Source organism: Triticum urartu, chromosome 1 (assembly GCF_003073215.2).
Source record: "Triticum urartu cultivar G1812 chromosome 1, Tu2.1, whole genome shotgun sequence".
Classification (NCBI taxonomy): domain Eukaryota; kingdom Viridiplantae; phylum Streptophyta; class Magnoliopsida; order Poales; family Poaceae; genus Triticum; species Triticum urartu.
This window is the reverse complement of record NC_053022.1, coordinates 583,483,166-583,499,043: the sequence shown is the minus strand read 5'-3', so window position 1 is coordinate 583,499,043 and position 15,878 is coordinate 583,483,166. Positions and strand designations below refer to the sequence as shown.

The window sequence follows — 15,878 nt, the reverse complement described above, 5'->3', positions numbered from 1 at the left end:
AACCTTGACAATAGCTCCCTCCTAGCATCCCACCATACACTCCTTGGCCTTACTTGCCCCTACACTTGTCAACAGAACGACAAGGCAGAGTGTACCCTCCGCACCCTCAATGACGACGTCCGGACGTACACTTCTTCTTCACACCTACATGCCTCATTGAGAGTAAAGTCTATATTAAACCTTGAATTTGTAGAACTGGTCGAAATCAAGCCGCGAACTCTGAATCCCTGAAGTCGGTACCCTGTGCTCAGCGATCCCGGCCAATCTCAACCTCAAACCTGTTCAATGTTGTTTGGCGCATCGGGAAAAGACGATCCCGGTTGGGATCACCCACTACTTTGGTTCACTATGTTCGCCCACATATCTCCCTTCTCCTCCCCCCCTCCATTACTAAACAGTAAAGCTGAGCTAGCTATGACCTCTCACAGCGATTTCAGGCCCTAAACCGTTCGATCTATTGTTTCAACGCTCCAGATCACTGATGACCTCACTGCACGTTACTCAGCCCGTTTTACCACGCCAGGCCGCTTCTCTCGTGGGCCCAACGTCTCTAGGCTGCTGCTCCGGAGACCAACCTGTGCTTCTTCTGGTTAATCGGGCCGACTTGCTCTGAAATGCGCAGCCCATGCCTTTCATTAACCGGACGGTGCCCCCCTAAAAAAACGGACAGAGGCAGCGACGAGGGCGCCGAATGACCTATTAATTCGCCGGCCGATCAGGGAAAGAGATCGGAAGGGTTGCGTCGTGGGCGATTGGGGTTCATCTGCCGTCGTTAACGTGAGGAGTAGATCAGCCAGCCGTTCCTACAGGCCATTTAGTAGAGTGCTCTCTGGACGCCCATATCCTCGTTCTCTTTCCCGTCCCAGCGTCACAGACGCAGGTAGATGTCACCATGGAACTTGCGACGAAGCAGACCGGCAAAACAGTGAGCGGCCTCTCAACCTTCCTCCTTTTTTGGCTTTTCCCTTCCTCTCTCCCGTCTGCCTTATCCATCATCAATTGCATCCAAAGCACTTTTTGCTACTCGCCGCTGTAGGAGCGCAACTCCAGTGCTAATCTGGATTGCTTTGACACACCACACTAGAATATAAAAGGTCATGTTTCTCTTTCACTCATCAGATGCAAAATATATATTTTGCTGATGACTATGCTATCCAGAAACTTCGCAAGGTAGCAGTAAATAGAAGTCAAATTATTGTTTTGGCCTGTATATATATATTATATTTTCATCACATTGCTCTACGTGTATTTCTCCATCTTAGTTTTTGCCTGTGATTTTTTTGTGACGTTGCAATATATATAATATACTAGCACAATGCCCGTGTATTGCTACGAAACTATAAAATACGAGGAGTTATAGGCCACTGACTTAGGCAATTGTCAAAATACACTGGCGTCATGCGGCCTTTGCTCGAGGTTCACTATAAAAAGAATAAAAATACAACAAAAGATCACGTGTCAAGCATTGGAGAATCTTAAGTGACAATGGTCCTTTATAGACACAACATTTCGAATGTTAAAACATATGAAAATAGACATTGGTAAGTTGATTGCAAAAGGTCATGGATCGGGTAGGAGGAAGTCTATTGTCATTTTGGATTTCAATTTGTTTACACCCTTGTTCTATGATATAAAACTGAAATAACTTGATTTGAAAGAAAAAAGAAAAGAAAAGCAATAGCATTATAGTGGTTGTTTGAGTATTATATACAGGAGCAGGCAAAAATACTAGTCTTTGTTCTTTATTTTTTACCAGAAAGAAGAGACGTGGGGGAGGAGAATTGGCGTAGCCGTCGGATGGAAAAAGAAGAAACAGGAGCACGGACGGGAGCATTATGAGGGAGCAGGCAAGCCCCGTCCCATGTCTATCTAACTCCACGTGGACACTCGTGCCTCGTCCGCCCAGTGCAGACATCGTCACTCGCAAATGTGTTTTCCGGCAAAAGACGAAGGCCGAGGGCTCGCTCGAACGCTATAAAGCATGTTGGCCCGTGGTTTCTCTCAACGCCCGAGCATTGATTTTGGTGACACCTTCTCTCCGGTGGTCAAGCCGGAGACGATTCGGACAGTGCTTACCTTGGCGTGCTCATGTGCTTGGTCCGTGCACCAGCTTGACGTGAAGAACGCCTTCCTTCACGATGTTCTCAATGAGCAGGTCTACTGCCACCAACCCACTAGATTCGTCGACGACACTCGCAGCGATGATGTCTGCCATCTTTCCAGGTCCCTGTAGGGTCTCTAGCAGCCCCCATGGGCTTGCTTCCCTCGCTTCGCCGCCACGATCGGGTTCACTGCCTTGCGCTCAGACGTCTCGTTGTTCATCCTCCGGCGGGGCGATGATGCTTCCTACCTGTGGTTGTACGTCGACATCATCGTCCTCGCAGCTTCATCGACGACTCTTCTTCACACTGTCGTCGGTCAGCTACAGCGAGAGTTTGCGATGACGGACATGGGCGCTCTTCACTACTTCTTTGGCATCTGCGTACAGCGCACCTCGCGTGGGTTCTTCCTCAACCAAGCCCAATACACCGAGGAACTTCTCCAATGGGCCGGCATGTCGCAGTGTTGTCCTGTCTCCACTCCGGTCGACACGTCACCCAAGCTCGCCGCCGATGCCGGATCACCTGTCTGTGATCCCTCTGAGTATTGCAACCTTGCGGGTGGCCTGCAATACCACACTATGACTCGCCCAGACTTGGCATACGCCATGCAGCAGGCGTGCTTGCATATGCATGATCCTCACGACTGTCATCTCTCCATCATCAAGCGGATCTTGCAGTATGTTCGTGGCACCTCTACATATGGGCCTCTCCCACAGGCATCACCATCGACCGACATTGTCGCCTACTCGGATGAGGACCGGGCCGGGTGCCCGGACACCCGACGATCTACATCGGGGTATTGTGTTTATCTCGGCGACACGCTCATCAGCTGGTCCTTTAAATGGCAAGCTACAGTCTCTCGCTCTAGTGTGGAAGCAGAGTATCGTGTTGTCGCCAACGCCGTCACCGACTACGTGTGGCTTCGACAACTTCTTAGTGAGCTTGGGTGCCCTCTACCGAAGGCCACCGTTGTGCTCTGTGACAACATATCCACTTTGTACATGTCCACTAATCCCGTGCATCATCGGAGAGGATAAAACACATCGAGTTGGACATTCATTTTGTCAGGGAGAAGGTGGCCCTCGGCGAGTTTCGCATTGTACATGTGCCTACTACACAGCAGCTAGCCGACATCATGACTAAGGGTTTAGCGACATCTGCATTTCAGTCTTTGCGTCTTGCAAGGCAGCGACGACTCGGCTGCAGCGGGGTGTTAGCGAAGGTGTATTCTCTACATAGTCTAGCGCTAGTCCTTGGCCTATTTTGGCGTGAGTTAGTTAAGGCACTCATGTATATCTTGTAACACTCAGATCAATCAATACGAGAACAGTGTGTTGCACGAACCCACACTCTGGCCGAATTGAAAATGGCCGGCCTTTGGATGACAGTGCTTTTTCTTTCTCATTGCGGCCCATCACCTGTTAAATGGCATGTAATACATCAGCTAAGAATATATTCATTTGCCTAAAAAAAAGCTAAGAATATTCATATATCATTTTGCTAGCCATTTGCAACTCTGGACTAATATGATTTTCAAATAGCGTTGTTCCATCAGGTCTTTTGTCTGAACTCTCTGAAAGAATTCCATATAAACCAACCAAAAAACAGGTTGAAGTGGGATATATAACAGGGTGAAGGTAACTCATATGTGACCTCACTGGTGTATGGCAAAGCAAGGATTAGATGCAAGACATCATAACAACGACAAAACAGCATGAATAACTGCATCAGTACACAAATAAGCATGAAAATGGTAATCCTCAGTAAACATGTACCCCTTCCATCCCATAATATAAGAACAATTTTCAAGCTAACATAGCTTGAAAACGTTCTTATATTATGGGATGAAGGGAGTACTTAGGAAACACATATCTCAATGATGGAATGACCTGAATACACCAGGCAAAATAAGGAAGCAGCAAATCTACTACAGGCAGAAGATCAAGCACACAACCATTTTCAAGAAGGCACAGTGATAGGAGAGCAAACCTTATGACCAAATAAAAAGGTTGAACATAGGGAATATACAGGCATAGCATTGCACTGATAATTATAGATAGATTCGGTAGCGCAGCCCAACGAGTACAGAAATATCATGAGGAGAGGCAGGGGAGAGCAGAGAGTTCGAACAGCGATATTTACAAGGCTTGAAAGTGGCCTGGTTCAGATCTTAAATAGGGAATATCAACAGAGCTTTGACATGGCTCTTTGAGCGCCAAAGTCTGGGTTTGCAAACACACAACAAACATAGTAGGAACGTGTCCAAAAGGGTGCAAAGACAGGCACATGAAGACAACTGCGATGAATTAGTCATGGCTTGTCCTTGCTGGCGTAGGCTTTAGGGGCCTGCGCCAAAGTAGCGACCGTCTATATACAGAACAACCTGATGAAAAAGACAAGGAAATTCATGAGATGAGCACTTCCACATGGCATTCACAAGTATACAAGGGATAAACGGCTAGTACAATTGTACGAATCATATATGTAGTTCATCAGTCATCGGCTCAAATTGTGGATCAGCTAGTAGAAGGGCAAGCGTCATGGCAGTAGAAGGCATAGCCGAATGGCATTATAGGAGTGATTAACAACACATTCATATGAAAGGCTGAAGGCATGGCCAAATCAGTGGACCTATAAGTATCATACAGCATCAGCAAAGCTTTCCAAAACAATTTGTCCAAGAAGAGCATAAATAAAACCCAGCCACCAGCAACTCTCTCTAAAAGAACTTGTTTTAAAAGGGCATAAATACCACTCAGCCATCAGCAAACCTTTGAAAAGAACTTGTCCTAGAAGAGGCACTCTTGTAACATGTATGCAAATATAATTGGAAGACATGCATTCTCTAGAAACAGAGACCTATCAGAAGGCATGGAAGAAGAATTTGGTTTACCGTACGTCCATGATCACCCAAGACCATAGATTAGTTATTGCTTTGTCTTCTTTGCATTGTCAGCGTTCTTGACACCAGCATTGCTCCTAAGTTGTATGAACCAACACAAAGCAATGAGCTTCATAGTTAAATAGACGATGCATAATTTATATTTACCAGAGGGAGTTTACCTCTTGGTCTTTGCCTGGTCAGATTGCACAGCCTTGCCATTCCCAGAAGTCGAAACATCAGCCTCTGCAGTGCCCAGTGTAGGCTCCTAACACAGAAAGATGGCTATGACAGAAGAAAAAATGTGCTCTAGAAAAAGGAACAAGCAAAGGAAATAAGCCCATACATCGACCGTTGCTATGGATGCAGAGCCAGCTGAATCTCCAGTTGAGGCATTTTCTCCAGCCTCAACAGAAAGCTTTGGCACACCTTCAGCCGGTGTATCAACCTATGTGCTTTTAGCGGGTGTGAGTATCAGCTTATGACGTGCATTCTTACGACAGGCTGACTTGCTGCATTAAAGTAGAGAGACAGAAGGTTTGTAAGCAGAAGGACAGTAAAGAGAAAGACGTAGGAATGTACTCCCTCTGTATCAAAATATAAGACGTTTTTTGACACTATGAAGTTTAAAGTTTATGGGCTTACCCAGTGATAGAGGTATGAAGGACTGGCCCTTCCCTTTCATCATTGATATGGGGGTGTTCATCTGTTTGTCATAAGCACCTAGTTAGGACAAAAGAAGCAAATCAAGAGATAACGACAGGAAACACACCTCATCAAGAGGCGACTGAGAAACAAGGCTAGAGCTTCCTGGGCCGTGTGCATCCTTTGATGAAGGTGTGAATGGTCCAACTGGCGACATCAGTGAGAAACCAGAGAGTACACCAACTGAGCCTGTACCAGAAGAAGAAGGGCGAGAAGCTGGGGAAGCAGGACCAAATTCTAACGGCCCAAGCTCAGGCTGAAAGGTCTGGTCAATCCTATTAACTTGGAAGATAGCTAGTTGCTTGTAGGCTTGAAAATTTTGTTGGAAATGGCCACCACCAGGCGCTACGTCTTTGTGACCATTCTGGTAACTTCCACTGGGAGGGTTACATCAGCTCCTCCTATCTGCGCAAGGTCGCGAACCTCTGAATAGTGAATACCCTGGATACTTTTGCCGCAGCAAGGTTAGAAGTGGTTTGCCTATTGCTGTTCTGCCAGCTCTCTCGAAGAACATTGAATTCAGCCTCAGCTGATCCATCAGTTGCAAATGTGCAGATAGAATATCTGAACAACAAAGCACAAAAGATCTAATCAGTCAGAGCAGAACACACTGACTTGAAGGACAACTTGGCAAAAGCGCTTACGCCGGCTCTCCCCCAACGGAAGAGCAACCTTGGTCTGAGCAACGGAACCTAGGCCCATTAACATACGCAGTCTTATGGCAGGCAACGCACGAGAGGAACCACCAACGCTGATCAGAGCCCAGACGCGTGATGGTGACCTTACAAATGAAAGGCTTGCCCTACAGAAATGAAACTGTGTACTGTTTGGTATAAGAGAATATAGACAGGACAGTAAAAAACAAAGTGTTTGAAAGCGGAGAAACATACCAAATTATCTAATGGATCAAGAGCAAGAAGCTGCTTAAAAGTCATTTCAACTGGAGGCTCACAAATGGACGCCCCAATGCCTTGGTCTATCGGTGCATAAACTGCAACAGGAGCAACCTCTTTCCCAAGACTAGAGAGTAAACTAATGGAGATTTAGTAAAGGGGTGATCAACAAGGGCAAGCACCGGAAATTTGCAACGAGGAGAAAGACCTAGAATGGAAAGCGTTGATCTCTGGCAGATCCTCGTTAATGTACCAACGGCAGGCGGAGCTACCACTTAGCAATTTAACACCTGGTTTAAAGAAGCAGATACAAAGATAGAATAAGTAGAAGACACTCAGCGAGTATATACATCAATAGACTGTGTTATGATTGAGAGATATGAATACCTTGAGACATTTTTGGCAGGGTCCCTACAAATATGGCTACAACAGCACTTTCTATACTTGCAGCACGAACATCCTCGGCAGCAAATTCATGAGCACGAGCACCCCAAAGAAGGATTTTGATCTCATTACCCCTGCATTTTTGGTCTGGCATATGAACAAGCAGCATGAAACAATGTAGATCAGCAAATGCAAAGAAGTGGGAAACTCACATCAGATCAGTCAGGATTATAGTCCTAGTGTCAGAAGGCTGTGGCTGGTACATGGACTGCACAGGGATTATGTCTGACAATGCCGTAATCTGGCCAATGACATCTGAAAGCAACAAAAAAAGCAGCAAGTGTAAGCGTGAAAGCGAGCAATGCAAACACAAGCAAGTTGTGCATTTGACACAGGTTAACTAACCTAGAAAGCGAGGTGTGTTGCTAGTTGGCCTTGGGATACCTGGAAAAGGCAAAAGGTTGTACGTGCAGTATGGATATGCATCCTCAAGGCCTGGCTGGGGCACAGCGGTGCTGTATCGAGTGAACTGAATCATGTAAGGGCTCTCAACAGTCCTGAAAGATGACTCCAATTGGTTGCACATGAACTTCATGAGGGAGACCTTTCCTTCCTCTAGAACATCCTTCAAGTGTTCAGATGCCTCAGGAGGAAGCTGTGCATACATGTGGGTTCCCTGTAGTGGAAAAACATATATTAGTAAAACCAAACAGCAGCACAGGAAGCATGACAAGTAAGCTACTGTATAATGAAACATAGCAGGGTATGAAATGAACCTCTTGACCGATAACCACAAGGTCAGTATGCAGAATTGGGCCGTCATCGCTTGTCCCACGATAATGTCATAGACGAGAGAGGAGCACACACACATTCCAGTTGATTTCCTTGTCATGTATCTGTGAAAGCAAGCTAATTGTATTCTTGGCCATCTACAAGCATAACATAAACCAGAGAGGGTGAATGGTAAGGAAAATAGGAAACAGATGAATAAAAAATGCATATGCACTCACCTAAGAAGAAAGAAAGAAAAGCACAGAGACTGGAAAGGCAGCAACGAAGCACCGTAATAGAGGCATCGGGAAAAGAAGAGGCCAAAAGCAACACACAAATGGAAGCTTGTACGTTTAATAGCAAACAGATTATTCATGAGACGCAGCAGATAAGTAGGATGCCATAATACAGGCAGCCTAGTAGTATTGAGCACAAACAAAACATAGTGCGTTCAGAACAAGCATACAAACACAAATTTGTCAAAATGTAGACGCAGCGATGACAAAAGATTAAGAGACGCAATGCAATATCTAGAGAGGAGGCAATTGTATGTACAAGACAAAAGCATTATGGACATGGTATTTAAGAAGCCATCTCAAAGATCTCAGGGAACACAATGTTCCTTGTCTGAGAACCAGTACTACCATCTTCATTTTTAATCAACACCTTTTAAAGCTTCCTTTGAGGTCACACGGGACACGGCCACATAAAGTTGGCCATGCGCGAAGACAGGCGAATTGAGATACAACCAACATTGGCAAGGGTCTGCCCCTGGCTTTTATTATTTGTCATAGCATAGCAAACCCTAACAGAAAGTTGGCGCCTATGCAATTAAATGGCCATTTAGGTTGCTTGGATGTCAAACATATTCTTGGGATGTAAACGACGTCGCCAACATTGGAGCCAGTGATAACAACCGCTTCAATTACTTTGTCAGCAAGCTTTGTTACTATAAGTCGAGTGCCATCGCACAGACCCGCCGACTGGTTTAAATTTCTAAGTAGCATAATGGGCACACCTACTTTAAGGACCAATCTATGCCATGGGAAATTGTTAATCTTAATCTTATTCAGGCACTCAACATGATAGAAAGCATCTATATTTCGTACACCATCTGAAGAGTTTCCTACGGAATCAAAGCTTAAGTACTCTCTGTCATCCAAAGGCAGCAATGAAAGAACATGGTCATTTATTTCTTCAGCCATATCATTTGTTGGTGTCAGGATAGCTCTCTCTCGCAAATAAGAAGGATCAGAGTACCTGGACACTAAATTCACATAGACCGCCTGGACAATAGCATCAATATTATCACCAGTAGTATGCACCAAGAACTCATGAGGAATAGTTACCCATGAAGGGAGCGATTCTCCTTCCGTGCAACAGCAGGGGCTGTCCCATCTCCAATAATAAGAACCCATTGTGCAAAAGCAGCAACCTCACTCTGTAACAGAGGATATGCAGTTTGCATGGTTAGGCGCATGTTGATGTTAAGGTGCAAAATCTCAATAGAGTAACTGCAGAACCCACAATGTGTGCCCTACTGCCACGCTCAATGACCAGCAAAATCAGCCTTAGGTCACCTCCTACAACGACAACTTAACCACCGAAAGGAACATCGGCCAGTGCAGGATCAATGGCAGACAGGACATCACAGAAAGACCGATCCACTGCTTTGAAGCACCCTCAATGCGCCATTAAAGCTTCGCCCCATATGATAAAAGACGCCGACTCAATCGAGGCAGAAAGCATGGTAGACCTCTAATATCACAGGTTCTGTTCTCAGCAAGATCAATAGGTATTTTGAACCTGGATGGGCAGTTCTACCCTGAGGCAAAAGCAAGGCTGCTACTCCCGAAGATGCAACAGCCAACGCCACCATCTTATGACCTCTAAGATAGGCATCAAGCGCATTCCAAATGAAAGTTTTCCCAGTACGACCATACCCTGACACAAAGAAGAAACCAGGCTGCTTAGACCTAATCCGATCAAGAATAGATGCATAAGCACGCAGTTGGTCACTGTTTAGCCTATTGTGCATCACCCCTGTTGTTTTAAGGAGACTCTCATAATCAACGTCTAACGCGGAATTGACCACATCATCCTGCAATGGTGGACCAAGATAAGAGGACTTTGATGACAAGCTATGATCTAAAATAGAAGAACCATCCCTAGGAAACAAAACAACAAGTTCATCAAGCAATAAATCTCTCAATGTAACAGGAGGCACCACATGAGCAGAACCTCCTCGAGCAGACTGGATTCGATGTTTAATATCGTCACTCAAGTAAACCCAATATTTCTCAAAGAAAGCACTCTCCTGATTAACACTGCAGTGGACCAGCATAGTAACAAATAGTTGCCGCAACTGACCTCCCATCCCCCAGGTTAAAGCCTCATCAAAAGCATTATACCATTCCAAGTCATCCCCAAGGAACCCTCTGCTGCACAGGCTACTTTAAAAGTTCGGTATACAACGCTGTTGTAGATTCTAACGTCAGCAAAGCACGTCGCACCTGCGACAATCATCAACAACATCCTAAAATAATATAGCTCTCCACTGGAAGGATGCACATAGTAGATCCTACCAATCCTATTATCCCGTGTCCTAGGCACCCATGTTTTAGTGCCTGCCATCCAAAACCACCTGATAGGGAAATCACAGTAAGTCAAGGTCCTAGCAGAAGCATATTTCCTATTTGCGACAAACCATTCCATCAACATGGTTTTTTGCAACCAATCACTACCAGCCACTGCACGCAAGCTAGCTTTGTACAAAAGTGCACAATGTGCATATTAAGCAAATGGGCAGGAAGTCTTTCAACTGAAGGCATTTTACCATGTATTTCAAAACTGTATACCCTTCAATCAGAGTCATAGTCACATATGTATCGACACGCCCTATACTCTTCCATGTCATCAACCTCCTCATCTCCACTCTGCCTAACACTGAAGAACAAAGTTTTTGCAGAATCAAGACCCTTGGTGACATACTTATAAAGATATTTAATGACATATGTCTTTTGCACCACTCAACATTTATATGGGCCTGGAAACGTTCGACTTGTTTCATGTTGTACAGAACTACGTGCCTATTATCAAGACATTATTTTTTATGAAACGACCATTATCACGCCGCCAGTATAAAGGGAAGCCACTTTCATCAATCGAAGTTTCTTCTTGAAATGACTTAGAAAATTTCTTTGAACAGACACCCTTTTTCAATTTTCATGCAAGGGCATTTTGGGCCATCATTGCCGCAGGGTCATGCATCATGAACTCTGTGACAAGAGCATACCCCACAGCCACAGGATCCTCCACAGGATCAGGTATCAGCTCAGATGAAGGAATCCACCAAGGCAGGTGTAACCAGCCAGTCATCAGCCTTCCAAACAAGGATGTGCGCATGTGGAAGGCCCCTCTTATGGAATTCTATGGTGTACAAAACTGGGGCACAGCAAGACCAAAGAGGCAAAAAAGGTAAGAGCTAAACCTAAAGGGAATGAAGAGAAAAGAGAAGTGTCAAACATTACCAGCAACAAACGTCCGAAAGCCTTCCCTTTTTTTTATCTTACGAAGGAGGTCGGTGAGTTTCATGTGGTACACCCTAACAAAAATATCAGCCCTATCAGATGCAGTCTGACCAGGTTCAAGAGACCCTGTTATCTCTGGCCACTTTGGATTACATGTGAAGGTTGTGAAAATATCAGGCGAGGAATGGACATGCGAAACAGCAACCGCATCCTCGAAGGTTTCAACCATATATCGACGGCCGCTGGTATAAGACGATGGCAATAATTTTTCTTACCGACCTATGCCCCATCAAGCTTACCCAAGTCAACCGCATCAACAACGACTTGTAACTTTTCGGCACGCATGTACTCTTAGACCTTTATAATGAAATGCAATCTACACTCATCTATGCAAGCACGTGCATCAACCACAGCTTGGGAGGACAATAAACCACAACATAGATATGGGTTATGCTGCTCAGCTCTATAATGAGAGCAGAAGCAATAATAATCCTGCATAGTCATTTTAACCCTCTTTGTTGTATCATTGGGATCGGCACCAATATAATGCACACCTAATTGGAACCCTTGCTCCCCATATATGAAGGGTATTGCGAAGGCATACATGAAGGGTCCAAACAAGATATATTTTGTAGCCCAGGACCTTGACAATGTATTATCAAGTCCCTGGAAGGAGTTTCCAAGCTAACATTACCAACTATATATTAAACCCGTAAGCTCATCTGTTGTAGGAAAACTGAACTGAGGGCCATCATTCTCGCCCCGCCAGGGGCAAGAATGCGTATTCAAACTGTGGTATGCTTATTATCTTTTAAAATCTCGCCAGTCGTACAGAACTGCTTAACAAATGAATTGTTAGCATTCAGCATATGCATAAGCCCTTCAACTATAGGCTCTTTTAACCCACCAGAAGATTCATGTTAATTGTCTAGTGCCTTGATCCTATTCTCCACTTCATTTTGTGTATCATGTATATATAATTCAACATATTTTGGAGTACTTCCTTCTTCTGGCAAAAGCGAACCTAAAGATGGCAAACCTTGCCATTGATCTTAAATACAGTTGGTCCCCCGCCATCATTAACCGAACGGTCTATATTAGCCCCCATGGAAGTAAAAGCAAATAAGCAATTGTACTGGCGTATCTTTCTAATAAACTGCCTAGACTCTGGAGGCCCATCAAAAGCAAGCAAGTTGTTTAGAAACGCATCGGGTTTTTTTAAACGGTGGGATGAACACCTTCCCTTCTTTACAACATAAGTTGTATACAACGCGACGCTTTGTGATGGTGGACTGAGACTGTACTCTCTCACCCCACCAGAAGACAACATGGCACCAACCACACTTACACTCTGGCTTCCCATAGTAGGATCTTTTCAGATCGAAAGCTACAGGAGCGTTATTGTCAGAATGACACTGGCACCCCGTAGTCAAAAGCATGACAATTGACGACAACTAAAACCTTTGTACCTTTTAAGATTTCAACCTCAGGCGAAAATCCTACACAATCAGGTGTAAGCGGTGAATGAGGCAAATCCTCTGTGTACAAGAGAAGAGAGGAAAGGTAACAGAGGCAGAATGAAAAAAAGGAAAGAACGAACCATGGGGAAAACAAAGGATGACAGCATGGGCTATAGACCAATCGTGCTTGTTATGAGCTCGCAACCTATTCAAGAAGAACCTACATCTTTTACGGTTTTGTGCAGTAACATCAGGAGGAAGAAGACGAAATAAACCATCCCTTATTGGCAGGCAGAGCACGGCAGAATTAAGAAGTCAAGGCCAGGCAAGGAGGTCAAGGTACCAAAGAGCAGGAGAGACCATGAAGGTAAAGACAACATACATTTTCTTCTTCGTACGACCAAAGGAGCTGGTTGTACTGGCAACACAGGCACAAGAACTGGGCATTGCACCACTCGACGCGGGGGTCTCACCGGTAAAAGAGGCACAAGAACCTCTGGAGGAATTGGTGTCACTGGCAATACAGGCACAGGAGCTGCGCGTCGAACGGCCCTTCTTGGGGGTCTAACTGCCAAAAGAGGCACAGGAACCCTGAGAGGAGCAGTGCGCCGTGGAGGCATAACGTCGGCGCTAGACCATACCCCTCAAAAACACCAGAAGAAGAGAACCAGAACTGCACTGCAGCAAGGCAGAGCACAAAGAACAACAAAATAACAAGTTTAAGTGAAAAACAAGGGACACAAATGGGGAAAAGACATAAGCAGATCAAAGGATAGATAGCAATACATCACAATAACAAAGGCATAAAATGTGCATGGGATGTAGCAAGTACAATTTATTTTATTCACTGGCATAATTTCCCAAACTAAAAAAGCAGAGAGCAGGCACAACAACATTGCTCTAATACAATAATGAATAAAGGCATTGAACAGGAAGCGGCACAATACATGAGAGAAGAACGTAACAATATGGAATGCATGGATGATAGCAGCTGCGAGTATAAGAATGAATAGGTCAGCTGCAGTGTATAAAAAGTAAGCCGCCCAGCAGAAGGAAGAACAAAACAGCAACACGTACGCAATGCCTGGTCAGTATGAAAAGAGCAAGCAATCAACAGTAACAGAAAGCGGCAAAACAGAGGGCCCGCGGCTGAAAGCAAACCTTGACACGAAGATGGAGAACCGAAGAGCTAGCAACCAGTACTCTAAAGCAGTTGAAGATGCTGACAACAGGACCTGCAAAACCAAAGTACAGGCGGAGACAAACTGTAAGAGGTGCATACAAACAAAGTGGAGAAGAAAATGCAGCAAGATCTTCCAAGCGCACAAACAACTTGCCAGACGGGCCGTCAAAGCCCACTGGGAACCAACCTAATCTGCATTCGACAACATGGTGTATAAAAAAACTACTTGAAGCCTTGCCTGTTTTATGTCTTTTCAGAAAAAGAAGTAGATGACAACATTAAAAGGAACTATCCAGCTTGCCTGTTTTTTTAGATGCGCCTACATATGATATGGCTTTTAGCTGTTACTCGTGCTATTTTTTAAATTAGTACTGTCTTTCGAGTTATGTACTTTGTAAAATGATCGAACCTTTTTTTGATTTACGCTTATGGAGTGCCCAGTAAACTGCTTCTAAGTAGCAGCTTCACCATTCAGAAGAACAAACAGGAGACAACACTACGAAGAAGAAACAGAAGACAACACTAATAAGAAGCAAAGAAAAGACTCATCGGGCATTAGACTGAAAGAACCAAAACCAAAGTATCACCATATTTGATGGCTCGACAAGCTGCATGTAAGAATGAGCAAGTATAGCCATCGTGTATACATGTAAGAAGGATGTCCTGAAGGACAAACAGCAAAGCAACTGCAAGAGGCAGTGCAGGAAATCATGAAGGTCACAGAAGCATGGATCAAACCTAAACAAAGGCATGCCTCCCAAAGGGCCAACCAAGCGCCCCCACCGACGAGACTGAGAAGACAACCACACAAACAGCAGTACAGGCACAAACAGATAAAACGGTGCTACGCCTGCTCATAGGGATTCTGTCGAACAGGACATGCAGAAGGAAGAGAACGTCAGGAGAGGCAGCGAGAAAAAAAGAATGGAAGAAGCAGAGGAAATCGCAAGCGAACAAAAATGGCACAGGCATGAGGAAGCAAACAAAAGACACCGAAACCATAGGTTAATTTTATTCGATGGGCATTTAACCTTCATGCATCGGTGAGCAACAAAATAGCCAACGAAGCTGACAATGAACCTGCCCTACTACTGAACCCTAAAATCCAAGCTTAATTTCTAGGATAGGTAATTAACTCGTGGAAATCAGTGCGGCGAGAAAACAACCACCAAACTGACAATGAACCTGCATGCAGTAGCGAGTAACAGGTACGACCAAGCAGCAACCAAAAGAACTACTGGATCCTAGAACCAAGTAGCGAGTAACATGCACGACCAATCCAATGAAAGCAGCAGGCAGAAACATAATAAGCTTCAGAGCTAGCATAAGTATACAAGGGCGTGTTCTTTTCCGACGTAATGGAGAGGACGAATCCACAAGTTGGCAAGATAGATAGGCATAGCCAAACAAGAAAGAAAGGCAGGGAAATCACGCCCAACCTGTCTCGCCGACGCGCAGCGAGGAGCAAAGAACCTGGACGCGGAACAAAACAAGAAATAAAGGCATGTCAGCTCACGCGCATTCCATCGAACAGAAGACGAGCAAGGAAAAACGTACCTCCCCGAGCAGCGAGCTGAAGGACGATCAAGGCCTTCAAGGGCTGCCTTGATTGACCCTGTAAGAAGAAGGGAAGGAAGAGTGAGCTAAGCAGCGGAGGAAGAAAACCACAAGGCAAAGAGGAATGGCCAAAACTGAGAAAATCGCCAGCGAGGAAAAGGGCATCGAGGAGTAGACGGAAGGCTCAAACCTCAACCGTAAGATCGATGCAGGCGAGGGCACGGCCACCATGACGGGGACCGAAGCATGGAACGAGGAGACGCAAGCGGAGGCAGCGAGGGCGGTGAAGAGCGATGAAGTGACGGGCGAGTGGGCGAGGATTGGGAAGGCAAGGCAGGTCCGCGGGAGGAAGAAAAGGCTGCCACACCTGGACGCATGGTGAAAGGAAGTGAGGCAGGGAGAAGCCGCGCAC

At 45.2% G+C, this 15,878-nt stretch overlaps 1 protein-coding gene across 5 annotated transcripts; it reads right to left on the bottom strand.

Annotated features, from left to right (window-relative positions):
- Window positions 1–4,078: 4,078 nt before the first annotated feature.
- LOC125532477 (replication protein A 70 kDa DNA-binding subunit B-like) lies at window positions 4,079–15,869 on the bottom strand. Of its 5 annotated transcripts, XM_048696530.1 has the most exons (18): window positions 15,657–15,869; window positions 15,467–15,524; window positions 15,349–15,382; window positions 13,888–13,961; window positions 9,086–9,177; window positions 7,742–7,894; window positions 7,371–7,641; window positions 7,178–7,280; window positions 6,969–7,099; window positions 6,790–6,871; window positions 6,579–6,708; window positions 6,333–6,504; window positions 5,756–6,252; window positions 5,629–5,689; window positions 5,330–5,495; window positions 5,166–5,251; window positions 4,996–5,081; window positions 4,079–4,485 (listed from the first exon to the last, which is right to left on the bottom strand). In XM_048696530.1, exons 7-13 carry the CDS (start codon window positions 7,630–7,632, stop codon window positions 6,080–6,082), a joined length of 1,053 nt encoding a protein of 350 aa, XP_048552487.1. In that variant the 5' UTR covers window positions 7,633–7,641; window positions 7,742–7,894; window positions 9,086–9,177; window positions 13,888–13,961; window positions 15,349–15,382; window positions 15,467–15,524; window positions 15,657–15,869; the 3' UTR covers window positions 4,079–4,485; window positions 4,996–5,081; window positions 5,166–5,251; window positions 5,330–5,495; window positions 5,629–5,689; window positions 5,756–6,079. The 5 variants fall into 5 exon arrangements, with proteins under 5 accessions (XP_048552487.1, XP_048552486.1, XP_048552489.1 ...); XM_048696529.1 differs by lacking the exon at window positions 9,086–9,177; XM_048696532.1 differs by lacking the exon at window positions 9,086–9,177 and having other exon boundaries at window positions 5,001–5,081.
- Between the last annotated feature and the right edge of the window lie 9 nt (window positions 15,870–15,878).